Source organism: Parus major, chromosome Z (assembly GCF_001522545.3).
Source record: "Parus major isolate Abel chromosome Z, Parus_major1.1, whole genome shotgun sequence".
NCBI lineage: Eukaryota > Metazoa > Chordata > Aves > Passeriformes > Paridae > Parus > Parus major.
In genome coordinates, this window is record NC_031799.1 from 43,619,212 (window position 1) to 43,646,554 (window position 27,343).

The following is a 27,343-nucleotide window of genomic DNA, read 5'->3' on the forward strand; positions in this document are numbered from 1 at the left end:
AGTCAAAGACAAAACCCTGAAATTTGCTTTTTCCTATTTTATTTCAAAGTGATAACTTCTTCCATTTCTTTTTCAATGGGACACACTCCACCAGATCACACTGAATATGTGTGAAAGATGGGAATTAACGAATGGCATCCTGTTCTCCCTCATTAGTAAAATGTGTCTGCTATTGACTTTGGGCCAAACACTGATCTCAATTATAAGACAACAGACTCCTAATTCTACTAGGAGTTCATACTGTTGCCATTTAAACTCAGAATTTAGGAAGAGGCTGCTGATTTTTAGGTACCTCCAGTTTTCAACTCCCTAATTCAAGGCAGCTTCAAGGTAGGATAAGCTCAGTTTCTCATGTTGGTCTAACCAAAGCCAGCAGTATGCCATAGGAAAATGCTTCTATCTTTTATTTTAGGAGAACTACTTTCTGACTATCTCAACTACTGAACACTAAAACCAAGGCGGGGTGGGGAGGCGGAGGGAGGAGGGGAAGCATTTTTTATATAATTTCTTGAAAAATTGGTATTACTTTTCAGACAGAGGTAATGATGTCCATGACATAAACAGCATATACCACTCTGATAGATGTGCACAAGTCATGCACCAGATAAAATCTGCATGTGTTGACAATAATAAAAGATTTTTATAATTAATCAGTTCAAAGCTTTATCTCTTCCTTTTTTTTGCCAATTTTCATGTACTGTATTACATCATAATTTAGAGCAAATTCATAAAAAAAATTGTTTCCCTGCAGCAAAAAAATATGATTGTCAGTCTACCCGTTCTTTTTCAAGAAAGTAGAGAAATAAACATTGATCCAGCTGTTTCCAAATTGTTTACTTTCAAATCCCATCTAAAATATTAAACATTCTCTTCACTATCTCCTTCTTCATAACTGCTGTCTGTTGATTTCTTGAAGCTTTTAATTTGCTATGATTACTAGTTAGAAAATAAAACTCAGAAACCAAAAAATTGTTTGTCGTGCTTTTGGAAGCACAAAATTGTTTAATATGTTCATCAGGCTCCTTGAGCTTGGTTCTAGCTTGACAAAATGTATATTTTAAAGGGTTTTTTTCACTTAATTTTTTCTAGTGTCATCTCTTAATGGATATCTCTTTGATATCCACATTTCTTCTGAACAGCATGAGTAATGAAAGGAAGATCCTATGCTACAGTAAATTTCTGCAAGACCACACAAAACTAACAGACCAAAGCAAGGAGAAAAAAAAGAAGTTGAGCAAATGTGTTCCTTATTATTCTTAGTTTATTATATGTAAATTAATTTTTCCATTAGTCAACTCTTTAATCAGAAGTATCATGCACTGATTTTGACTTACCTTTTCCACATGCGAGTGTTTTAATCTAGTCTTTGTTTTCATCCCTAGCCAAAAAGGAGAATTTTCAGCTAGATGTTCAAATTCACCCATTTTCATGCCAGCCAGCACTGTCTCAAGTTATTTATTTCGAAGAGCTGCTTCTGGCATTAAAGCATTAAAGAAAACTTCACCAAGGACCACTCTTCATTGGTGCATGTAAATAAAGGCAGAGAAATCGTGCAAAAACATCAGAGAGAGGATCTCTCTGTCTCCCTTCCCCCTCCCTCAGTGGCATCAGTTTCTTATTTCATTCAAGTCATAAGTGACTTTGGCAGATAAATTCTCCTGGACTGTTTGCCCTTTTGTCTCAAAGCAGACTCCTTGCACAGCAAAATGCAATTTCATCCCATTCAGTGGCCATGGAAATTAATGGAATCCAGGGGTCACATCTACAGCAGTGTGAAAGTAAGAGATTGCACAAGCCATGTAACGTAGCTCACCACAGGCATATTACCAACACAGGGCTTTCATTACCTCCATGATATGGCTGCTGCCAGTGACTAAATGCATGGCTTGGGTGAAACAAAGCAATGTTGGGTAAGTGGAGGTGGACAACAAGGTCTTCCACAGCACTATCTGTGTCCTGCTGGCCAAGGTTAAATAAGACAGACAGCTGACATAGGCCTCTGATACAACAGGAGAGTTGAAAAAGACATGAAGTCAGCTTTGCCTGGCTGTAAGAGAATCACCCTGAAGAAAGAAAAATCATTCTGTTTTGCCCTGATATACTCAAATTTTGACTTGTCTTCACTGACCTTGAAGTATTTTCCAGCAAGGAAATGCATCCTGTAAAATACAGGTTTAGGCTAGAAATTATGTTCTTAATTTATGTTTACTGATATCTTTGTGTCAAGAAGCTTGCTGAGTTTCTGCAGGTTGCAGATTGGTAAGGAAGACTGCAGGAGAGGGCTGACAGTAGAAAGGGAAGAAGGCCCAAAAGCAGCTTCCACAGGTCATAGGTTCAGCCTTGTGCCAGCAGCAGCAGCTCTGGCAGCACAGAGGTGTGATGTCTAGGCACAGCCACAAGGCTGCCACACATGCCAGGCTAGCATCCTAGGCCTTTCTCCCACACTCTTTTCAACCCAGAGAAAATCAACCAGTTACTACTTTTGCCGTTTTAAAAGGCTTGACCTTCTCTCAACATTCGCAATAGTAAAAAAAAAAATTGCCATTACTAAAACTTTTATCCTTTCACAGGCTGGTAGTGTGCTGTTTGCAACTCAGTCTGCAACATTATTGGGTACAGCAGCCAAGGAACCTTTGAAAGCAATATTTACAGGTGGTTTGCAATGGATTGCATTGTTTTTCTGGCTATGGTAAAATGCTGAATTTGTGCAACCGGCACACAACATAGACAGAATCCCTTCAACATTTGGTTTCCTTCTTCAAGCTACCTTTTAGCTTTCACTCAAAAGGAAAAAGAGAAAGTCTAACTGTTTGGATTGCAATAAAAGATAAGCTCAAAGTCTTATCAACAAAATAATAAAAAATACCTAATAAATTATTTTTATATATATCCTGATGTTCTAAAATAAACTCAGGGTTTTTTATGATTGGCTCAGGGTTTTTAAACAGCCGAGACTATTGATCTTGTTTTAGCTCATATTAGAAGATGATATTTTAAAAAAAAAAATGCCTACATCCTCTGTATCCTCAGGAGAGCTCCACTGCTGTCTCTGTCAAGCATTCGCCAATGATGTTGGCCCTGAACACTTGTTAGCTTCCCTTTTCTCTGATTTGTGCAGAATTTCTGTCCTGTGCTTGAGCTTCTCTCTCTCTTTCTACCCTTAGATTGGTACATCTGCCCAATAACTTTAATATCAGACACACATTCTGCTTTTTGGTGTAAAGAGCACCTAGTTTTGATGGGCTCAGATGTTCTGTTCTCTTCTTTGGGTTATCTTTTGGGATTTTTTAAATTGCTGGCTGAAACCCATGGAATAATTCTATCTGACAAGCAACATGATGAGAGAAATCCCCAGGGTGTTTTGTGCAGGGTGGCAGTTTCCTGAGTCACCTGCAAGAGGCAGTGGCACATTTGATACTCAGGGTTCCCATTAGCACAGATTTCTTTCTTAAATCTACACCTCACGGCACTACAAAACAGATGTAGCAGTTGAGAAATCATTACAGTTCAGCTGTAGACTGAAAGAAGATTTAAAGCCAAACCCACCTAAACATTAACTAATGAAAATATACTTTCATTTTGGTACAAAATTACTCAAAAAATTGTGAGCAAATGGAGCGCTTGGAAGGTCTTTGGTAGGGTACCGCACACACTAACAGCTTTCTGCAAGGAACCTGAAAGATTAAGCCCAGCCCGCAGGAGGAAGGTGAGCCTCCATCTTTCTTGTAAGTTCCCTTCAGGTACTGGAAGGCCATAGTTAGGTCACCCTGATACCTTCTCTTCTTCAGGTTGAGCAAATCCAGTTTTTTCAACCTTTCCTTGTACATGAGAGGCTCCATACCAGCAAAGAATCCCTTTTAAAGCTGAAGAGCAAGGACCAACGATAGGTCTGCCTTAGCAAATTGTTTTATGCTGGAAAGGCAACTGCCACATGCAAACATGGCAGTTTGGCCTGTAAATAGTATTTTGGCTGTGTGGCTGCATGTATTGTTGCCACACCTCCTCCCTTAGCTGGACAAAAGTCTTTGCTTTCTGTAGAAAGTGTGATGTTCATCTGGACTGCACGTTCTCCTTCACTTGGAGCCTGACTTGTCTTGATCAGGCTATTGAACGATTTTCCCATTCCCATTCCCATTTCCCATCTTTTCTGCAGGTCTGTATCTGCATGAATACAGGAGTGAAAGTGCTCTATTATCACTGCAATTGCCTGGAATCTGTTAGCATTTCATTATAAATCTGATTTTTGACAGATTTATAACCAGATTGTAGAAATTAACTGCTGGAGGAAATGTGCCATTTATTCTCAACAAAAACACATTTTATTTTTCTGCATGGTTGTTACTAGACTGTTTTTTTAGAGGCTAGAAAAATAATGTTATGCTTGTTTTCATGTATTTCTTTTTAAGTGGAAAAAAACTTCAACCTTTTCATAAACATTTAAAAACTGTCTGGTACAGTTACATGTTTATTGCATAGTCCTCTCTGATGTTTCTTGAGAACAGGAATTGATTAAATAGCATTACTGTATCAGCACATTAAAATGCAGCTTAACTGAAGAAACATCAGCTAAATAAAATAAGGTTAGCGGATGAAAAAAATGTCAGAACCATGTCATTGATAGAAAGAAGGTAGTCCTTTCTATTGCAAGAAATTCCTTTTTTAAAAAGCCTAAATTGATAGCAGATATAAGGGACAGCATTACACTGCCTTTGCAGTAACTTCTGAAGCTTTGTTGCAAAGCTTTGTCAGTGAGCCCAAGGTGAACTACTGCACACCTTTAATGCAGCCAGTGGAAGAGGTTGCAGGAGTGAGGGCAGGGGAAAGAGAGCAGTCTCTCTGGACTGGTCTGAGTGTAAGAACTTGCTCCACAGCACTCACAGCTGCCATCTGCAGCAGCTCACACAGGTCCTGGGCAGGGTTCACTGAGGACAACGAGCCGGTGCCTGCTAATGTGACTGCTCCTGACACATCACGCAATCCTTTGAAGCCTGTCGGAGTCAGTCCCACCAGGATTATACTACACAGTTATGAAAAAAAATTCTTCCAGGCTAGGCAACCTGAAATCTTTCTGCTTTGCCCGACTAATCACGTTTTCTAGGCCATTCTTGTTTGTCTTTTTACTGTCACCACTATGATTTCCCTGAGTGCCACCTCATGCACACTCATTCTCAAGCAGCACTATAAACAGTGACAATTTCATACCCCCAGGCAGGAAATTAGGGAGGGAAATGAGAAAAGGCTCCCTTGCTACAGAAAGCTCTTTCTTTGATAGGAATTCTAAGTGCTTTGACAGTTTGCAATGCAAAGACCTTGCTTACAGAGTCCAAAGGATCTTGTTATAAGCAAGGCATAACCTAATAATGTTTCTCTCCACCACTCTTTGGAGACAGAAATTCCGAACAGGGAAATGATAACTGTATCTTTCAGGAACAATGGTTCCCATGTCTATGCTGGTGGATAGCACAGTCAAAATCTCCCTCTGCACCCACCCAGAGAAGATTTTTCTCTTTTTTCAATGAGCAACTCCCAAAGAAGACAGGAGCCTGGATCCTCTAGCAGAACCTGCATAAGAGATCAAAGATGTCTGTCTGGGATTTTATCATACCTTCTTCCAAGGGGATTGACACCACTCAAGTTAAGGAATAATTTTTAACAGCAAGAAAATAAAGTCTGTCTTCTTGTCTACAGGCTATATTTCAAAACTTTGTTTTGAATTGTACAGAAAATCTAAAATTAAAAAAAAAATATAGTAAAATTTGAAGGCCTTGGAAATCTCTGGTGGAATACAAATATCCAAATAAAATGACAAATAAATTCAGCACATTAGAAAGGAAGCTGTCTTTGATAAGCATTCTTGTTCTTTGCTTATCTTCACACCTGTCTGTCTATTGGGAATCCTTTCTTTTAATGCTTTCTTATCAAAGATATCAAGGAGATATTTGGCAACCTGTGAGCAGCCCTTTTTTTGTTTCCTAGAGGAGTTGCCTTTGCTGTATCTTTAACTCAGAGCTGAAGGCATATTTCTGCATTAGTCTGTGTCAGAGCTTGTCACAAGGGGTTCTGTTATATCTTAAAAGCTAATCTCTGCTACTCTTCTCTTCCCCACCACTCAGGGATCTCACACGGGTTAAAGAGATTGAGCTTCAGTTGCCTCAGGTTTAGCACGTCCCTTTCATGCCTCACATTCCCAGCAGCTTCCTCTCATGGCCACCTCCATGAAGCAGAAGGCCACAACGAAAGCAACAGATCTTCCATGCTTTGGAGATGGGGACATGGAGGGGAGAACAGGTTCTTAATGCCTTTGAAGATGTGCTTCAAAGTCAATGAAAGTTTGTTTCATTGTGGAGTTAGTAACCTTTATGTTTTTCACTGCAGAGTATGCAGTAGGAGACAGATTAATGGGTGCCTAGGAATCCGGGACTGGACAATTACAATTACTCAAGGAAAGGTAGCAGACACAGACTCCTCTTGCAATATTATTTCACATGAGGTATTTCAGTGGGAAAGTCTTGCTTTCAACAAGGCTAAACACTTAAGGCACTGTGCCATTCTCCTTCTGAAAAACTTTATAAAGACACAGGAAAAAACATGGAAGTGAATGTGACAATAAATTAAGCTGGTGCTTGAGTGCAGTCTCAAATTTGGGTGGGCTTACGGGCTCACTCCTAGGTATATTCTTGCTGCAGAAAGAGGATTCATGACAAGGCTTATCATGTTGAATTTATATGAAACATAATTTGTAATAAAAACCTTTCTTTCATAAGCTGCTAAATAGTCTTTATTATCCCTGCTTTTCTGTAGTAGATAGAACTTAAGAGGTAAAGACATTTTGCACTGATCTGCACAAGTATAATTGGTTACTTGGAATTAATAAGAAAAATCCTTCAGAGGAAAGAGGAACAAGAATAGATTTTGACTGACTATGTTATAATGGAATGGAATTATTTCAGTACTCAATGTGATAAGGAAATTGTTATGTCAGTATCACTACATACCCATTAGGGCAAACTTGATGGTACCAGATGGAATCTGTAATATGATTCTCTGCCACAGTAACTTTCAGGAGTAGAAAGACAGTGCTGCTACCTGAGCTAAACTAACAGCAGCTAGTCAGACCTTTTTATACCATTATTTATTTTAGTAATTGAATGTTGGTTACAGCACAAGTAAGCTAAACTATCAACTCTCATAGAAAGCATCATATTTGGACTAGAGTAGAGAAAAAACCATCCAGAGTTTGCATCCCAAGGCAGGGAAAGCAGTGTTATTACAGTTGTACTTGCTGTCTCATTTCCCAGGAAGTTTGCTGCCATGCCAAATCTGCAGTTGGATTTGGGTAGCTGGCAGGGCCTTAAGACAATGTTCAGATTCCCTCTGGACATTTTCTTGAAGTACAGCAATCTGTCTTCATAATCTTCATAGTCTTTGTGTGTTTGTCCTTTCAGTTCCGTCAGTTCAGGTTCTTTTTCCCTGCTTTTTAAGTGGAAGTCTTCTTCAGTCAGTCTTCAGGCGTGGTGGTTTGCTCTATATAGAAATGATGCTGTTTGGATTAGGGTGCCCCCAACACTGCCCTGCAGAACTCGGGCTTTTGGGACTTGAGAAAAGGCCCAAGCTCTCTGCTTTACTGTCTTGAGTCCAATCCTCCTGCCAGCAGCTTAATTTCCATATAGATCCAATCAGTCACCTCTCCAGGCTGCAATGCAGCTGCAGATGGTTGCAATAGCACCTTTGCTATGGATTAGACAGGGTCATGACAATAACAGGAGAACGTGATCTGCCCAGAGATTTGGTGCAGTCAGTTCTCCTGAGGTTGGTATCTATGCCTTGGCCTGCAGCAGAAGATGGCTTCTTGCCTGTCTAACAGCTGTTTTCTCTTCTGAGTGCAATGGCTCCCTTGGGAGCAGGACTAACAGAGGAGGAACTGGACTAGCAAGGCAGCTCCTGCTTTGAGAAGCTCCACCTCCGCTCTAAGCCTCCATTTCAGTTTTGGCACTCTCCTCTGCATCTGCCCCAGTGGTCAGCAGCCTGAAGAGACCTTTCATAGCTCTGTGGAAGAGTTACACAGGAGTAAGACACACATGATAAAGCACCTCCTAACAAATGTATTAGTGGTTGTTTAGCATGAGCTCAGCCCATTATTTCAAGCCCAATGAGTTATGTACCTTATCTTGCTGCACAGCAGGCAGGAAAATAGGCCTTATGGCCTCCAAAGCAAGGTGAGCCAGGAATCCTTTCCTACAGTTTATTTGGCCACTCAGGTTTTTCTGCATGATGGGATGTTCTCCAGTACAGCAAAGGACTCCACACTGGATAACATTCATTGTATCGTGACATTTGATTTCGGCTCCTTGTCTGCTGTCTGCTTTAATCTAAGGTCTTTAAATTTTCAGACCCTCCCACCCATTCCTGGCATTTGCAAGGTTGTCTCTCAGTAGTAAAAGCACTTCCTTGTCTGGCTGTCAGTTTAGCATTCCTGAGTTTAGACCTGTTTTTCCTGCACTGGTCCAATCTATGCATATTTCCTCTGCATCTCCTTTCTTTTCTTTTCCTTCTGTCCCTTCCTACCACACACACATTTTTCCTCTTGGGATGATCTGGTCTGTCACCGCCTTGTGTTTTGCCATTTATGTCTCCCTTCACCAGGTGGGGGATGTTTTCTAAAGGCTCTTACAGACCTTTTGCTTATCACACCACCCTCAAGTGAAAGCTGACATCTTTCATGGCAGTGAAAAAGTATGCCTTGTCTCAAATCTCAGTTTCAACCAGGTCTTTCCATTCACTAGTATTCTTCCACAGCCTGTTTTCCACCCTTCCTCTGAAAACTTTATTTTACAAGCAGTAATTGCATTTCCTCACTAACAACTTGTGAACTTTGTGTGTCTGTGCCCATGCTTCCTACCACCTCAAAGTTTAATGAAGCAAACAAAAATTGCTCTTGATCAGCAGTGTTTAGCATGTGTCACCTCTTGACCCTCTGTGGTGAGCCAGATGCTGTGCAGGTCTCGCAGTCGCGCGCCTGCCAACTGGGTCAGTCTGTTGGCCTATCAGGGAGGAAGCGATCGGGTGGTGCAGCAAGCTGAAGCGTCTGTGCTTTGTTTTTCTTCTTTTTTTTTATTATTTTTTTCTTTACTTTGCTTTCCTAAGGTTGGATTTGTGAAAGGAAACCACCACTGAGTCCGTGTCATAGCGGGAAGAGAGACATGCCGCCTTGGTTCAGCAAGAGTTTATGTGCTCTCAATCTTTCCTGAAGGTTCTATCTTGCAGACCCGGCTATTTCCTGTTTCCTTCTTGCTGGCCCTGATCTTCACAGAGATAGTGCCAAAGTCAGAAAGTACTGTCTTAGGGCCAGAGAACAATTCCACTGACTAGTAAGCACTCAATTCCAGCTGCTGGCTGAACAGATCCTCCGCTCCTGCGGAGGTCCCAGGAATCTGTTACACTGTGTGTTATTTGTTAAGAGAGAAGATGAAATAAATCTTTAACTGGATTGAGCCGCCAGTTTAGAGTATGAAATCACAAAAACAATGTGAAAAATTCTGAGCAGCCCCATGGAATAGACTGCAAATGCCTCATATAGAGACTTGGTTGTTTTGGAGGTTTTTTCCCCTCTGCTGTTTATCTGTTGGTATTGGTAGTTTTTTTAAACCTTTGGTATGTCCACAGCTACATGAATGCAGTTCCAGGTCTGGAACAATTAAGTAGGAATGACTGTATGAAATAAATCTTTTTACACACCTGGTTAAATGGAAAGGGGCTCTTGTCTTCTCAGAAAGGAGATAATTTTTGATTGCTCTCAGGGTTTGGTTTCTCTTTTCCTTGAAAGTACCCATATAGCTTCTGTTGCCCCCAGTTACACTGGAACCGGCAGCTTTCTTCATTCAGTGCAGTACAGAAATGCCAAAGTTTTCTGTACTGTAAGTACCTTGCAATTTGGATTCATCAGAGAAGTCAGAGTGAGCTAAAGAGACTCAGTTCTCAGCAGGAAGAAAATGTTGGTGGTTTCATGGAGATACAGAGGAATTAAGTGCTACAGCCAAGGTTACACAGGAAATCAACATACCCTACAGATCAGAAATGTGCATCTCTAAACTGCACATCAGGAAGTCAAGAGGGAGCTGGACTGTGCTTTCAAAGAAGTGAATGAACTTCAAGTATAAGAATATGACTTAGCAAAATTGGGTTTCAACTGGGAGCAGACCCTCTGTCGCCCCAAAGCTTGCTTCTGTGCACTCTCTCCCTACCTCCTTCTCTCCTGCGGTCCTACTTCATTCCATGCAGGTCCCTTTCTTTCCATGAGCCACAGGGTCACAAAAGGAGACTGGAAGGGTGTCCACCTGCAGTCCAATAAGGTGGCATATTTACCATCAGTAAGTGGCCTTCCAGTGAGAATGGCAAACTTTCCTTTGTGCTGCAGATGCCACTTTGCCTCCACTGAGTCATAAGCATCCCACTAGCTACCTTGCACGACTTTGAGTGTGTCCTCTGATTTTACACCACCTTTGCAGAAACTCAATTCAAAGAGGCATGGATACTGTTCTGTTTAGGTTGCAAAGCTCTTCCTTCTTAGTCTGAATTGAGTAAGAGATCCCTTTGGGCTCCTCTCAGTGGACTGTCTCATCTGTGCAGGGTCTGGGATTCTTGGTGCTGTAGCCACTAAACACCAGAGGGTTTTTTGGAAAGCAAGAGAGAGAAAGAATGCATTTTTCTGTTTCAGACCAGAAAAAAAGGGTCAGAGATTCCCCAGGTAAGAACAGAATTACATTAAGTTTTGTTTGCTTGACATGAAATGAACCTAAGGTAGATTTACAACAGTAATTCACCTTTTAGAGAACTGCTTTTGTAAAATGGAATAGCTTATATTTTTCTTCTTGTTAATGTCTTTAGGCAATTCCCATGGATGGGAGCCGATCTCGCTTTTTTTTCAGTGCCATGTGGCTTTACGAGTAGTGACCTTGATCACACTGCCTGCAGTTGCTTTTTTAAATATGATTTTTCTATCTTCAGGGAAGGGATAAGGGAAAGTAAACTATGCAGTGTTTTCAGATATTCTCTCATGAATGATATTTTCAAACTGCGATTTGCCTGTAATGTGTGTAACTTAGTCCTTGCAGTAAGCTAAGTATTTGGTATAGGGATCTAGAACAAAACAGCTTTTCTCTCTTGTGCTTGTATAGCTGAAGAAAACATTACAAAAAAGGAAATAGGTACAAATTTTGACTAGGTGGAGAAGTAACTGCATAGATACATATTCTATAGCTGTGTGCTTTACCTCATCACTGCTGGTCATTCTGACTAAACATCTTCCAGGACCATGTCTGTTAGAGATGGATGGAAAGGCATATTTTTGGGCTAGTTATGGACTGTATGAAATGGACTCTGATGAACACCTGCTCCCAAACACCACATTTCTTCCGTTGTGTGGCTTTAAGTGAAACCCAAACCCATAGTTAGTGTTTCTTGAATTTAATTGGCAAAGTAGGCTTACAGTGCATACATTGAATACTGTCCATATGCCATAAAAACTATGCATTCTTTGCAAAGAAAAATTAATATCAGAACAAACTGCCCGTAGACTTTTTTCCTCCCCTCAACCCATTACAAAGCCTGGGCAGACAGGGACTATGGTGCCCGCAGATCAGTAGTGCAGAGAAAATCCTGGGCTAGATTTATACATCCGTTTCGAATATGTGATGCCCAAAACATAGGTAAAGATACTCCTCACAAATACGTGTGAAGCCCTTGCTTCGTGAGATTTCTCTGAGAGCTGCAAATTATTCCCATCTCTAGTAATCAGTTCAGAGCAATTGCTGCTGTCCAAACCTCACTTATATCAGCTGGAAAATCACTGTTAACCTTGAAACTCCATGGTGCTCTGGTTTTGATTGAGCTTCTACTTAAAGAAAGAGCAAGTAAGCGATATTATGGAAACAATTACAGACAGCTACAAGTCCCCTTGTTACTGTATCTACCTTCATTATTCAATTTAAAACATTACATTAGCCAGCAGGTTAGCAAAATGATGGGTTGTTTTTGTTTGTTCATTTCTCAAAAATGTTGCAGATAATATTGGTTCTTTTCCCCTTCCAAATTAATGCACTAGCTTTCTGAGCTCAGCAACATCCTCAGAGCATTTGGCTCACAGCTTGAAGTGTGTCCTTTATTAAAGGGTGGATAGGTTATCAGCAGTGATAAGCTTAATATTGTTTGTGTGTTGAGACTCACAAAGGCTTCAAAGTATTCTTTAAGTGTACAGATGGAATTTGTTCACCCACCACATTGTTACATCCTAGGAGATGGTATGACACAGCCTGTCGTGTCAGGCAACTCCTTTACAATAATAATCCAGGCTACTTTCAAACAAGCAGAGAAGGAAAGTCTATTCTACAAGGCAAATCTCCCCATACTAAGGGAGGGCAGATCCTCAAGGATGGTGGTCAAGCCTCTGACATCAAACACAGAGGACCCTTCACTGCTGAGGGGATGGCAGTCTGTAGGCCAGCCTTTTGTCAACATTGGGTGCAAAGTCCTGTTTGAACTGGTGCTAGCTGAAAGAGTGTCAGACTACTCTTAAAACATGACCCCTTTTCCTGCCCCTAGACCAGACATAAATTTATCCTGGTCTGAGAGGATATAAATCATGCTTTGAGGGGCCAGGAAAAAGGAATGTGTTATTAAGAGGAATCTGTATTCCGTGTTTGCATTTCATTAACACAAAGAGGCCCCAGTCAAGATCAGGATTTGTGGAGATGTGACACAATGTGTGGATGCAAGTGAGAAGCCGGGGGGAGCTTCAGTTTTGGAAGATGTCACAGGAGGGTTTTTCGTGGCCTGTTAGAGGAGAGCACCCCATACATGCAAGGCAGCACGGAAGAAAGAGAAGGAAGGCAAAGTGGTGCACTCTCCCTTAGTGATGCTAAAAATGCATCTACCTGAAAGATAATGGGAAAGGCATAAGAATGAAATGTGTCAGGGACTGTATCATACTATAGTTCAAAATGCACGAGTGGTATTTGTTCATAGCTGATCTGCTAAAACTTTGTTTTCTTCAGATTCAGTGTGTGCAGGAAATGGTAGAATGTCACACATTACTATTATAAGCATGCCCCTTGGGTGCCTTTATGTTAGAAAAGGCTTCAAATGTCAGACAACTTTTCTGTAGGTGTTTGCAGCTTTCTAGTCAGCTCCAGTGAAATCAGTCAATAGGTGATAGCATTGTTTCACCTCAGGATACAAACTGTCTTTCAGAAAGAGAAATATTGGGATTTTTTAAATCAGAATAACAAAATTCCTAACTTCTGGAAATAAACAAATACCATGCAAGAATCTCCACCACTTTTCACAGTTTGCAGGTAGTCACTTCAGCTGGTTTTAGCCATTTAAAATGTGTGGGCATATTGTCAAGAGTTTAAGCTTCACGTGCAATGAAGCTTAAACAATGTGGACAGACGGTCATCACCAAAGGGGCTTATCCCTCTCCTTCAGGGGATAAGTTGAGTTGCTTTCTGTGAGCTCACGAAAAGCATATCCTTGACAGAAATTTCATTGGCAAATCCTAAGGCTGTGATCACTTATCCTTCCCTGGCAGCCTCCCTAAAGGTTGCTAAATAAACAATGTCCCTGCCTTCTCTAGGTATTCCCTAAATGCAGCAGGGAGTAAGCTATGAAACACTGTGGTCAGGATGATTCTTTCATTTAGTAGCAATTTAGGCACCCAATGGTGTTTAGCAGCATTAGTGGCCCAAGACCTCTTGCTCATCTCATGCAGATGAGCCCAACTGCAGGAGATGCTAGGCTGCCTTCTGTATCAAATATTCCTGTGGACACCAGTAGCAATTGTATACACACAGGAAGGAACAAAACCTGCAACCTCCCCATTCTCGTCCCCCTACAGGGTCAAACCAGGTTAGCCACACCTCTTGTTTATGAGCAAAGAAAAAGACACTCAGCAGTCAGCCATTCACTCTCTCCTCAGGGAGAATGAAGTGACTGGACTGAGATCTTGAATAAGCACAGGGCCTCAGGTTAAGCTTCACTGAAAAATAACCTGCTTCAAGGCAATACCAGGACAAGATATCAAGCAGGACCTTATTTTATTGGACACTATATCAGCAATCTGTAGTGACTATCACACCCCAAAATTACTTGAATGCACATAATGCAATAAAAGTTACTGCACATAAATTACACATTTTTAATGAAACACATATGAGTGTTGCAAAAAATTTAGGCCACTTGATGGACAGGGCTAGGAAAACCCTCACTTCCTTCCAGGCTGAGTGTGGGATTGTGTATCTCTGAGGTATGTATTTAAACTTTACTCACTCTAGCAATCAACAAAATACAGGGTCAAGTGATTAGTGCTTGTGGTAGCAGCAGATAGAGAGCTCAAAGGACTTGCCAGATCCTCCCTAGCCTTACTTCTTCCCTCACATACAAGTATACTCACCAGTCAGAAAGAAAAACAACCTCTGATCTGTGTTTTCATTCTTATCTTTTCCAGCCACTTCCACATCTACAACTGGGACAAGTCATCTCACAAAATGTGACATAAAGCAGAAAGCCTTCTGTGTAAATGGGGGAGAGTGTTACATGGTTAAAGACCTCCCAAACCCCCCAAGATACCTGTGCAGGTAAGAAATCCTATTTGCTTCTTTTGTTGGAGCCATCAGGTTTCACAAATGTTTTTTTCTTTAAAGGAACACCTGAAAAATGTCTTCTTCTGAACTTACATTTCTTCATTTTTTAACTATGTGGTTGTGGAAAGAATGTCAATAATTACCTCTCTGTGTTCTGCAGAGGCATATGAAACACAGCAGAGGCTAACTGGGAAATACTTCTACATGATAGTGGCACAGGATCTTCTGTAGCTGTTTATATGGCACAAAGAAACACAACTTGAGCCTTATATTAGAAATAATGAAACAGACATTGTAAATTAAATATTCTACATTTAGAAAAGAAAAAAAAAATGGGTGTGGAAAACTGTATTGAATATTACACTTTGTATACAAGAAACTGTTATTTTAATTGTCTGATGTAGTAACTGAACAGTTTCTGGTGATACCAGATTCACAACTGTTGCAGTGTTTAATTGCATAAAAACCAGTGAATGTTATGGTCATGGTGGAGGTTACTATTTTATGTGCCAATCATGATTCATGAAGTCATATGAGTTTAGTTCAGTGGGGTGCTTGTGCACCTTTTTCAGGTCCTGATTATGCTGTATTGGTCTGCTGCAATAGTCCCTTGCATTGGGGAACATCGTTGAAGAGCTGCAGCACTGGAATTTGCCTCCTGTCTGGGAGCATGTCACGTAGCTTTTACCCCTGAAGGTGAACTAGTCATAGGGACTTCTTCACACTAGCTTGAGAGGAAACTCAGCATTTAAACCTTGGGAAACATCCTTGGTACCTAAGAGGGCCTTTTGTGAGGATATTACTGTTTTTCAGACAAAGAGGTTGGTGAAGATTGTCATCTGCTGTAACTGCGTAATTTTTCAGTCTCCTAGGACTAAAAATTAAACAACACTAATTGTAAAGATAACTTTGGTAGGTGAGTTGGGTGAAGGTCTGTGATGCTTTCATCAGGCCAGGAAGAAATTGGCTGCTTGTCTATGTTGGTTTTTTTCGGGTTTTGGGGTTTTGGGGTTTTTTTAAAGGAAAACAGACAAACAAAAGCCATCAAATCCCCACCAAACCTTACAGTGTTCTGGTTTACCTCTAAGTTTTCCTTGTAAAAGATGCTACCTGCACATCATGGGCTTTATTTTGCTTTGGATTTTCATAGATTGCTGTGCTGCTGAAAGCAATGAATGTTCCATCGAATTTTAGGATCATTTTTAGCTGAAGCAAATATGGAAAAGTTATATGTGCTGCGGTGGGATTCTTTTTTGAGAAAGAGAAAGATTTGTGTTAAATTTACATGGTTGTTGTAAGCCAGCATTCAAGATGAGCAGTTTACTACGACTCTCCAGAGCACGTACAAGCCTGTGTGTTTCAATTTCCTATCCAAACAATGTTCAGAAAACTGCAGTGAATGGCAGAGCTGAGCATTGAGCAGACTTGCTAACCATTAATATTGTCAGGGTAGTTTCAGAAGTATCCCATCCTTACTGGTGTGGGGACTTCTTTATTTTAATTCAAATGTCTGTGTATGTTCTGTAATGATGTTATAGACTGGCTAGTTTTTTAATAAAATGTCTTGGAGACATTTGAATAAAGTGGGGACTGTTTTCCCCTATTGTAGACAAGAAATAACCTTTAATTCTGGGGCTGTATTTCAAGGAAAAGGCAATTCCCAGATTTGGCAGATGTGCCTCTGCCTGGGTGGTCTAAGACCTATTTGGAAAAAGCATCAGAGCTGTAAACTTAGACTGGGTGAATCTCCTTTACAATATGGCAGTAGAGAAGGATTCTTACCCTGAGAACAGTCAGAGCCACCACTATTTTGCAGGGCCATTTGCTATGCCCTCTAACACTTCCCAGAACAAAAATTTTATGTTGTGTAGTAAAACAATGCAATACAGCTACATAAGAAATAAAAGCGAGTACTGGAAAGTGGGTGTACTGGGAAACTGAAGGGAAAAAATACAGTTCTCTTCTTATTTCTTTAAAGACGCCCACTTTTTATTCTAACATTCCAGTTATCTAGAATAGGTATCTAACCACTTCACATTGTCTTCATTGTTCTAAGAAAATAAATCTACTCCCAGAACATGCTTGTGGAAACAGAATGCTTGAAATATGGTACTTGCTCTTCATATTTCTGCCTCAGTAGCAAGTTCACATTTTTCCATATGGTCCATCTGTTGAGAGCAAAAACAAAATTTCTAAAGCATGAGCCATATCATTCTAAATCGGTTTTATCCCTAACCAAAAAAACATGACTCAGATTCAAAACAACCATGGAATTTTCCAAGTAATCTCTGGTTTTGTAAGTCCCCTACTCTATTTAAAAAAAAAAAAAAAAAAAAACAAAACAAAAAAAAGCTAAATTTATCTTCAGTTAAAATCTGACTATATATTAAAAAAAGAATATTTTATAAAATACATAGTGATGATCCAGGCAGGATCAGATCTTGCTCTTCTGGATACTGGTGTGAACTTCAACAAAATTCCCTGCTTTCAAGTGGTAACCATGTGAAAAGCCCAAGAAATGTGTGAAGACTTAGTAAAGCATTGTACAGCTACGTCTGTGGTAGCATGTATTTTCCCCACATGTATTTTAATTAAGGCCCAAAACTAAGTAAAAAAATCTCAAAATAGGGCAGATGAAATAGGAAGCTTTGACTACTTAAATAAACTAGTGTATAAAATTTTCAGAAGCTTCATAAGAACATGAGTCACTTTTTGAAAACATCATAGACTTTAGAAGCTTGGATGTTAATGGCTTCCTATGAGACTGAGATTGCTAAGTCATTTATGTTCAGTTGGAAAAGTGTCCCCAAGTTCAGTGAAGAAAAATATTTCAATAAATTCAAAATTAGGACCAAAATTCCTAGCATTTCCTTCTCACTTGAAAAAAAATCTGTGAATATAAGATCTATTATACTTTTAGAGTGTTCTTTTGAAGTGTCATACTGTGAAGGTCTTGATAGTCTGATTAAATGATTCCTGATTTGCAGACATCATCTTTTCTAATGGTTTTGTTATTACCGAAGAAATTAAATTTACAATGGAATTTCGTTCGATGAAAATGATGCTGTTGTCTTAACAAAAGTGTGCTGCTGCTTTTCTTAACAGCAAAAGAGTGAATTCTGTACTTTTTTATGATGTAGCCATTTTCTATATCTGTCTTCATGTAAAGGCCTTTGTAGAATAGAAATGGAGAGAAGTTTCTTCCAACCAGCAAGTTTGCAAGCAGAAGTTCCAGAAGTATTCATTCAAGAGAAAGGATAGAAATACTAGCTCTGACTTAGGCAATTAAATGGATTACTAAGTACTGTACCTCCCATGGGGAAAAAAAACCAAAAACATTCTCTCCCACCATGTGTTTGTTTGTAGACAGTGAATGAAATGGAAATACGAGTTCCTGAACCATTCCTCTCCTGATGAAAAACAGTGTGATGATATGTGTTCAGTGTTCTGAGAAGTGTCTACTGAACACATGCAAATGCTGCCCTTTCCAACTACTGTGTGTAGAGGGAAGAAAGCAGTTATTCTACTATATGTGGTTCAGTATTTTGGTTTTACCCGGTTAATACAAGAAATAAATGATCCAAGTAGACTTTTATAAGGCAGAAAGGAAATTATAAGGATTGCACAGCGCAAACGTATACATTTTGCTCCAAGCTTTTTGACCTCAACTTTTCCTACTGTCCTAAAGGAAAATGGTACATGGATAACGATCTAGAAAAAGAAGTCACAAGAAGTAATGTCTGAAAACTTTGATTAGGATAAGGTGTTTGGGAAAGGACATCATTGCAAGCAGATTGTAAAAGTATTGTATACAGGAAACAACCTTCCAAACTGTACTGGAAACAGTGCTACAGTGCACATCTGAGCAATGAAATGCCTTTAGCATTGACACATCATCATAAGTGGACAGGCTCATCTCAGCTTCCTCTCAGCTAGCCCATCCTGGGCTCATTCTCAAGGGCAGGTGCTGCAATTGTCAACCATTGGTTGACAATGGTTTCAGAGCAAGAATAAACACACCTGAACTGTTTTCGGCACCCTCTCAATAGGGCTGACCCTGCTTGGTCTGGACATGATTTCAGCATTGTTTATACCAGTGCCCAAGTTGTTTTCATCACCTCCACAACTGCACCAATATCTGAAAACAAGTACAGACAAAGCAAGACAACAACCAGCAGCCAGTGACAGGAGGAAAACATGAGGCTTTCAATCGTGTTCCTTGGGAATTTGCAGGGTTGAGCCTGGTGACAAAGATGTAAAGGTCCCTGTGAACTGAAAGCCAAGAATGCACAAATGTCAGCTTTACAGGGACAGCCATTTAACAAGATCACTAGTGCAAAACATTTTTATTCTTTATTCAGTAACATAGATCAAATTGCTTTCTATAGAAAGCATTTTGCCTTTTCTCAAAGGTGCAAAATGTCTTCTGTCATGCCCAGCAAAAGCATCTTCTAAAGACAGAGTTATCCTTGTTGCATTTTTCTCTACTGAATATATCTATGGAGACTGGGATCTCTCCACACTGGGTACTTACCAAAAGAGGTGACTTTGTCTCTGGAGAACTCAAGCTCTCTTCCTTAGTAAACAAATACATCGTTACAGCGAATCAGGTTCATCTGCAGATCCTGAAAATATACCTTTATTACATAAATATCATTCCAGCATGATTTGTTTAAACAAGATGCTAGTGTTTATCCCTGACATTGATCCTTTTGCCAGAGAGATTTTCTGAAAGTCTCACTTGTGCAAGAGCAGCATCCCTGTTTTTTAGGGCTAGAGGCAACTGTAGGAAAGCAGAACTTAAAATATTGGGACAGCTTTCAGCCCACATGAAACTCAGATGGATAGAAGATATGGAGGATTATTCTGATCAACAGGTGTTTGCAAATAAGAAGGCTTTTTAGAACCTGACAAGTGAATCATGAAAAAAAAAATTGAAAAAGAGGCTAGCACCATGTCATCAGCAGAAAAAAAGAATGGGAGATCCTTGTCCCATGGCAAACTCGCAGAGAGCATCACGAAGACGGGCAACATGACTGAAATGTGTTCACGGGAGCAGATATGAGGTAATTTCAGGTTACATGCTGAGTAAGAATGGAGAGAAGAAGGAGAAAGAGCAAAGAAAATGAAATCTATAGATCCTTAGTGTGGTTGGTGGAGAGTCATTCACACTGAAGTCTGAAACACAGGAAGCCTGCATTGCTATGGTGATATTTGGGAGCCCTGCCCCAGCATGAAGAATGAAGGTGAAGGAGGAGCTGATAGGCAGCAGCAGAAAGGACAGGCAAAACATAGAAGATAAATAAATTCCTTCTCCGTGATCAAGGGGAAAGCTTCATGGAAGTTTTCTGCAGAAAAGCTTATGAACTGGAAGGACAACTCCAGGGCTGCAAATCTTGAGAACATTTCTGCCCTCTCATTTTACTTATCCCCTGGACTGACTTTTTATCTTTTTGTGAGCCATGTTGAATATACTTCCCTTTGGATTTGACTTTGTCTTCTCACTTTTTGGATTTTTGTGGATTTTCAGTGATCACTGTACTAACTATTCCTGCTCAAAGCAAATTACCAGAAGACACAACCTGCCATCACAGAAATAGGGAAATCATTGTATTTTCATAGATTTTATGTGACTAATGAAAGCAGCAGTGTAAATTGTTGTTATGCACCACATTGCACATTTTAAAAAAGAACTCTCTGGTCCCTTCATGGGATGGAGTAAACAGTGAGCTGCAACACATTTTTGCTAGCCATGATTCTTCTTTCTTTTTCAAAACAGATAAGCAAAAATACTTTTTTTTTCTCTCTGATGAATTTTTGCTGTAATTTTCGCCAAGTTTTATCTTCTGGAAAGGTTACACTTTCTTGCATCTCTTCTGATCATTTTTCACTAACACCCAACCAGGAGGTCACTTAATGCACTCGCACTCCATAGACCAGCAGATGTAAGTCTGTTAGGGCAGTGGTTTTGGTGTACTATTGCTTATCACGTTTTTGCCCTTTAGGTGCCAACCTGGATTCACTGGAGCAAGATGTACTGAAACTCTGCCCATGAAAATCCAAAACCAAGAAAGTATGTTAAAATAATCTGAACTTTGCTTTCTTCCCCAACTACAGCAACAAAATCAATAGTACTTGGTGTTTTCACAGTTCAGCTGGAACCGGCCTCTTTACTCACTAATTTATGACCTGACTTTCTGAAGTACAATCTGTACACCATGGCATTATTGACCTCCAAAATATTTCTTGTTTGTGTGATTTTTGATCTTTCCATTCATTCACAGATGCATTTGTTTTGCACACACTGGCAGTTTTCCTGTTTGGGAGACTGCTGCAAAGTGCAACCCTAAAAGACCAAACTCATGGAGATGAGAATGTACAGATCTTGAGTCCTTGCTGCCTTGTGGAAAGAGCATCCTAAAAATCTGGGTCTCTGGAATGGTGAATTTCTGTCTCAGATCCTGAAACACACTTTGATCTGGATTGGTTTGGTTTTGGCTGGTTTTTCAGGGGGGATTTCTTTACATTTCCACAGAGCAAATGACTTGCTCTCAACATCCTGAGCTATTTTGACACGCTAAACCGAGATTCAGTTTCTGAAAGTGAACTCACCAAGTCATATCAGTTCACACTGAAGGAGCTTCTTTCTTAGCATATATTCACCTCTTCTCTTTTCTCTGTTTTTTTCTCTACCATTTTTTTTGTTTGTTTTTCCTCTCAGGTGCCCAAATGAATTTACTGGTGATCGCTGCCAAAACTACGTAATGGCCAGCTTCTACAGTACGTCCACTACTTTTCTGTCTGTGCCGCAGTAGAAGCATGCTCAGTTGGTGCTGCTTTCTTGTCGCTGCCTCTTTCCTCCAATTTTATTTTTTTTTTTAATCTGTAACTAGATTTGTTGCCTAAGGCCTAATATTGATTGTCTCTGCCTGTTGCATGAAAATTATAACAAAAAGCAGTTGCGAATTATAACAGAAAGCAATCCTGAGATTGTTTGGCATTGAGGGTATGGGGAAATGCAAGACTTAGGAATGCTGTGAAATTAACTCTGAATGTGTGATATGGACTCCCTGCTGACATCAAGCAGAAAAAGTACACAAATGACATTTTGAAAGTCTCCCATTTTATTTGTCACAAAAAGCTTATAAGGCATAACAGGCCAGCACTCCATCAGCCAAAGGGTGGGTAGCGAGTCCTTGACTTATATATGAGATTTGCATTTGGAACTAGAGGTTAAAGGTCATTGAAGTGCTTACATTGTTTCTAAAGGGCAGGTGCCAAACAGGAGCAAAATGTTCTTCCTCCTCTTTGTCCAAGCTTCAGTGGAAAGAAAAAGAAAAAGAAAAAGAAAAAGAAAAAGAAAAAGAAAAAGAAAAAGAAAAAGAAAAGGGGGACAGATAACTTTAATAATGGGGTCTAACATGTTTTGGGTATATTGTGAGCAGCAGATCAAAGATTAATTGGCCAAATGAAAGTATCAAACATGCACATACGCAGACTGCTAGAATCAGCACTGCAGTCACATCCCATAAGGTTTCCCATGGAGAATTGGCTAATTATTATAACTTGACAAGGTTGTAGCAGAAGATACACTATGTATTTGTTTTCTCTCATTGGCTATGGCAAAGTCAAAGGTAACACACAAGAAAATCACTTAGATCGTAAATTTATATGCATGCTTACTACTTACATTCAACTGTTCCTGGCATCAGAATGTACTGTGATCTAAAAACAGTATTGTAGAAACTGGTTTTTTGATGCCAGCACAGAAAGACTATAGACCAGTTTAATTTAATTTCAGTTGGTATATAGGACAGAAAGCTGTGAGTATATGCTGGACATTTTGGACCCTGCAGAGATGCACAGAGGTTTTCTCTTACAATGATGGATAAAAAACATCCATACATAATTCATACTTTCCTTCATGGAAGCTACCCACATGAATCCCAAGAGTGCTGACTGGGGACTGGACCTTCCAGCACTTGGGTGTTTTAGAAGCTTTATTAGTGTGAGTTATACTTAAATGCCTCTGGTAATGATGGCTTTAAAAATGTTTATGCTGTTACAGTATTTGTTTACCAAATGTTAGATTTAAGTGGCCTTTTCTGTCGATTGTGTTGAAAAGTGCAGTTAAGATTTTCTGATCTTAGAATAGTAATTTAAAGGGAGGTAGTGTGAAAAATATAAGATCCATTGTTTGCTGCTGTATTTTCTCTGAAAACTATAGAAGAATTGTGTGTTGATTATAATTTTTTTTTTGAACCTAGGAGAAAAAAAAAATGTTTAGGTGGGTTTTTCTTCCTTTGTCTTTCAGTTTCCTAACCATGGTTGGGATTTTTAATGACACCAGGTTGAGATTTTTCTGAAGTTGCCTCCATGGAAAAGGCACAATGCCCTCGCCTTGCTGCAAGAGTTACATTCAGTTATTAGTACTTAAGTTGGTAAAGTGCTTCCTCTTTTGAAATCAGAGGCAGGAAGGCACACCACTACCTACCTTAGGCCACTCTGAAACCCCAGCCAGTGGCTATGAGACACTAGAACTTCTGCCTGCCCTGCACCAGCACTGCAACCTCTGATTTCTTATACTGCTTAAGGTCTTGAAATGACACATTTGGAAAGGGTCCACTGATGTTTATACTTACCTGAAAAAAATCAATGAAGAAGCATTTATATGACTTTTTATTATCATATCCAAAGCAGACCAGAGTATACTATTTAACAGAGAACTTAGAATGAGAGTTTTCTAAAGCCAAATGTTGCATCTGGGGCTTAAAGCCAAGCTTATATTTTGCACCAAGTGTGTGGATGACTAACTTAGTTCTGTAGATGCAGCTTTTGCAAAGTACAGAGCAAATTGGGATGCTAAACAGTATGAGTGCTACTAGGAAACAATGTATGTGTGAACCATACATACTTGCATTGCATAGCTATGCAAGTTCACTTGCTTTAAGAAAGGTCTTTCTTTATTTGGAAAGAAGGAGTCAGTGGGGTTCCAAGACAAGTGTGCTTACCGATGAGCTGTTACTATCTTAATTTAGATGATAAAGAAAATTTGTCTTCAGAAATCTGTCCTGGAGCTGGTATTTGAGGGTCCTGAAGTTACTGGGCTGAGGACCTTTTGCCAGATCAGAGCAAGGCACCACTGGGCAGTATGGAAATGCCCTGTCCCACCAGAGTGCAAGGCTAACTTGTCTCACCTCAGAAGCCTGGCTGGCAGACCAGGGGTAGTGTCCTTTCCTTGAGCACAGCAGTCACAGCTGCTATCAGCCATGCTGCCCTGGATTTTATTTTTTTTTTGTGACTGCTTTGTCTTTGAGGCTCATGATCCACCACTGGTCCAAAAGACAGCAGAAGGCAGTCAACAAATAGTTTTGAAAATACATCAGTTCAAGACAGATACATTTTCTGTCTGAATGTTCATGCATTCACTCCCCTGAAGTCAAGGAATCAAGGTAAATGGAGGAGAGCAAAAGTAATGAGTAAACATTAAAAGTTTAGGGTAATTTTAGTTAGGCATGAGAACTCTTATAGAAACACTGTGCAGAATGATCCCTGGAATAAGAAACAGTGATTAAGCCATGAATTAGTAGAAGGTTGAGGAAACATATCTAGAGTTTAATCACAGGTAAACCCTTTGCCCTCTCAAATGCCTCAGATGGACCAAGGTCCCCACCCACAGGGCCAATGGACTTGCTTACTCCACTAGTTAACAATTTTATATGAATTGTGAATTTAGAACTGGCCAGAGGCATGCTCTGGGCCTTCTTGGGCACCAGCTGAAAAGGGTCCATGCCGTCCCTCAGCATGAGGCACCAGTTTAAACAATGTCCATTTCAGCTCTGCCATCCCTGATAAGTAAGAGGGACAGTACCAAGAGGGGCAAAAAGAATTTTCTTTTTAGGTAATAATGGCCCTTGCCTCTTATTGTCACTGTGAACCTGGCTGAAGCATTAACAGGGGCAGGAAAAAAGCTATGATATTCTAGAAGGGTGACCAAAACTGCAGTCACTGTGTGATGGTCTGATTTTTTAGCCTTTCATATAAACTACAGGTCTTCATCAGTCTGCCTTTAGCTATTCTACTACCTCAGCATTTCTGATTTTTTACATTTTCTCAGGTAGTCACATGTGTATGAAGGTAGTAGACAATCTCACCTGAAATTTTCATTTTCTAAAGACTTTCAGCACCCTAAATTGTACATGTACACTTTATGTGCTGAGACCTTTATGTGCTGAGGAATCTTTATGTGCAAGATTCCTAAATGAACAAGCAGATTTGAAAAATGTCATTGTCCATTTTTTCCTCAACATTAAAAAAGACTATAGGTTTTCACTATAAACTGCTCGGTTAATGTTCACTAAGTGCTAAAATTGCAGTGATAAGATGCTTCAAGTATGAAAGAACAAGTTTTCTGTGCTCCTGAGATTTGAACCAATTGTCACTTTTACAGGAGCCATAGGACTTAACACATCAAGTTCAAAACCAACTTTGCAACCCGAGTACTATTGAAATGAACCAGATTTTGTATCCAAAGTGGAGTTTAAATGCCACAAAGAGACTGTATTTTAGTCCCTCAAATAGAAATGGCTGACATATAGGGAGTCTTCTCTGTGATAGTTTAGGAGATTTGAGTTTGTTTTCAATTGAAATTGCATGAAGAAGAATTTATATTTTTTTATCACTTTTCATTACCCACGGAAAGAAACATGACATTTTGGTGTTTCAGAGTTTAAATCAGTCTTCCTGGATCTCTCTGCTGTTGCAGTTGATCCAAATGGGTCCTTTGTTTGCCAGGTGCAAGTTCTCTTCAAAAACCTGAGGTAGTGCTCACCCCTCACTGGCACCACCATGTCTCCAGGCTACCCACCTGAATCCATACAGCAGTCACCCCAAAGCCTTGAGTGCCCAGCAGCTGTGGCACACCACTCATAAACAGAGCATGCAGATCTGGAGGATTCATTTCCACATTTCCCAGCATCATCCTCTTGTTCCATAGACCCTGCATCTCAGCAGGCTACGATATACCCAACAAGTTGTAGTTTTAAATAACTGTGGTGAAAAAAAATTGCTTCCTAAGCATTTTTTCCTGCAGGACTGTTATGTTCCCCCCAGTCACAACCAGAATGAAAGATGAGTTGTTAACAATAATTAATTTTATTTATTCATAGGGCACCTAGAGACAAATATTCAATGTTTGAATACACAAACACGTATTTTGTGTATTACACACCGCATGTAAAAAGTGTGCAAAAATATCAGGCTAAGTAGGAAAATATCAAAAATAATCACCTGTTTATAAAAGGAGAAGTGTTGGGATGTTTTGCTTATCAGATTTAGGGAGTATAACTAGGTATACTGTAGATAAATCAGAGCTACATAACATCTGAGTTTGAATAAGCAGTGCATGTTTCTTCAGCATGTTTTCTTGTTAGGCCTTCCAGCCAGAATCTATTCCAATTTTAAATACCAACTTCCTATTGAATTATGTGAAATAGAAACTGCATGATATGAATGACTTCCCTAAAATTAAATTACCTTCAAACTAGGTGTCTTACCTATAAGCAAGCATAATTACAGCAATATATATGCATGGGCATGTCATTCATTTTACTGAAGATTTAATCAAGCTTTCTATGCAACTAATGTATATCATTAGCAGAGGTCAGGTAGGCATGTGATACTGGCTCTTTAGGAAGAGACCTGGATGGATTCCAACTTACTTAACCCTTAAAATGTTCCTTATTGGCAACAAAGAATTTACATTCCCCATGTATGTGCAAACTACATTAAAAAATCCATTTGCCATGAAAATTACCATTGGATTTAAATTCCACAGCACACAAGAACAAGAAAATGCAAGAGCTACCATGGCTGTAGTGTTGGCCCCCTGGGAAGGGTCTCCTAGGATACCTGCTGGGGGAAAAATTGTGTTCCTCTTTACCCACAGGTGCTGGGGCCTGGGAGTGCTGATTTAGGCATGTGATTTGTGTAAGGGGATCAGGCCCTGCACCCCAGGATCCATCCAGCTGGTCAGCAAGTTGTTCTGCCAACGCAGCACAGTCCAAAGTCAGGGAAAAAGGGTTGGCTCCTCAGAAGCTGGAGGCCTGCTGCAGTCAATTTGCAAAGCAGAGGACTCCCACTACTGAGTAAGCAGTGCCAGCCACCTCCAGGTCACAACCTTCAAGAGCAGGGATACGCATTCTGGGTACAGAAGCACAGCCAGGAGGGAGAGCAATGCACAACCCATTTACAGGGGCATGCTGCCCTTTGTAAAGCATCCCTTTGCTGTCATGTTCCCCTGTGAAAACAATCAGCCATTGCCCATAGTATTCTCAGGCCACAGCTCTGCTCATCTCAGTAAGATCTTTAAGGGTTAATGGTTCCTTCTGCATTCCCTGGACTGTGGCTGCTCAGATGCCCCATGTATACATATTTTTGTGTATGGCCTTGCAAAAGGTCTAGTCACATAGCTAAGAAAGGTGCACTTGAGCAACTGCCCACATAACCATGCACCCTTTGTCCTGTTTCATGTGAAGACACAGAATAGCTGTAATTCTCATATGTAATTTATTTTTAAGTACAGTGTATTGCTCTTTTCTGAAACTTTTTCCTTTTTCTTTCTTTTTTTTGACAACTTTCTGCATTGGCAGAGCATCTTGGGATTGAATTTATGGGTATGGACCAATCATTCCTTTTAGCCTGCAGAT

General features: G+C 40.0%; 1 protein-coding gene across 7 annotated transcripts in view; it reads left to right on the top strand.

Annotated features, from left to right (window-relative positions):
* NRG1 (neuregulin 1) overlaps nucleotides 1-27,343 on the top strand; it is a 288,586-nt gene that overhangs the window by 241,296 nt on the left and 19,947 nt on the right. For 5 of the 7 annotated variants that reach the window (XM_015615061.2, XM_019005334.2, XM_015615053.3 and 2 more), the window contains 3 exons: nucleotides 14,501-14,630; nucleotides 21,358-21,416; nucleotides 27,287-27,310. In XM_015615061.2, the coding sequence (XP_015470547.1) occupies nucleotides 14,501-14,630; nucleotides 21,358-21,416; nucleotides 27,287-27,310 (213 nt within the window). Of the gene's footprint in view, nucleotides 1-14,500; nucleotides 14,631-20,641; nucleotides 20,710-21,357; nucleotides 21,417-27,286; nucleotides 27,311-27,343 lie in introns of all 7 variants that reach the window. The other 2 variants (XM_019005331.2, XM_015615059.3) reach the window with 2 other exon arrangements.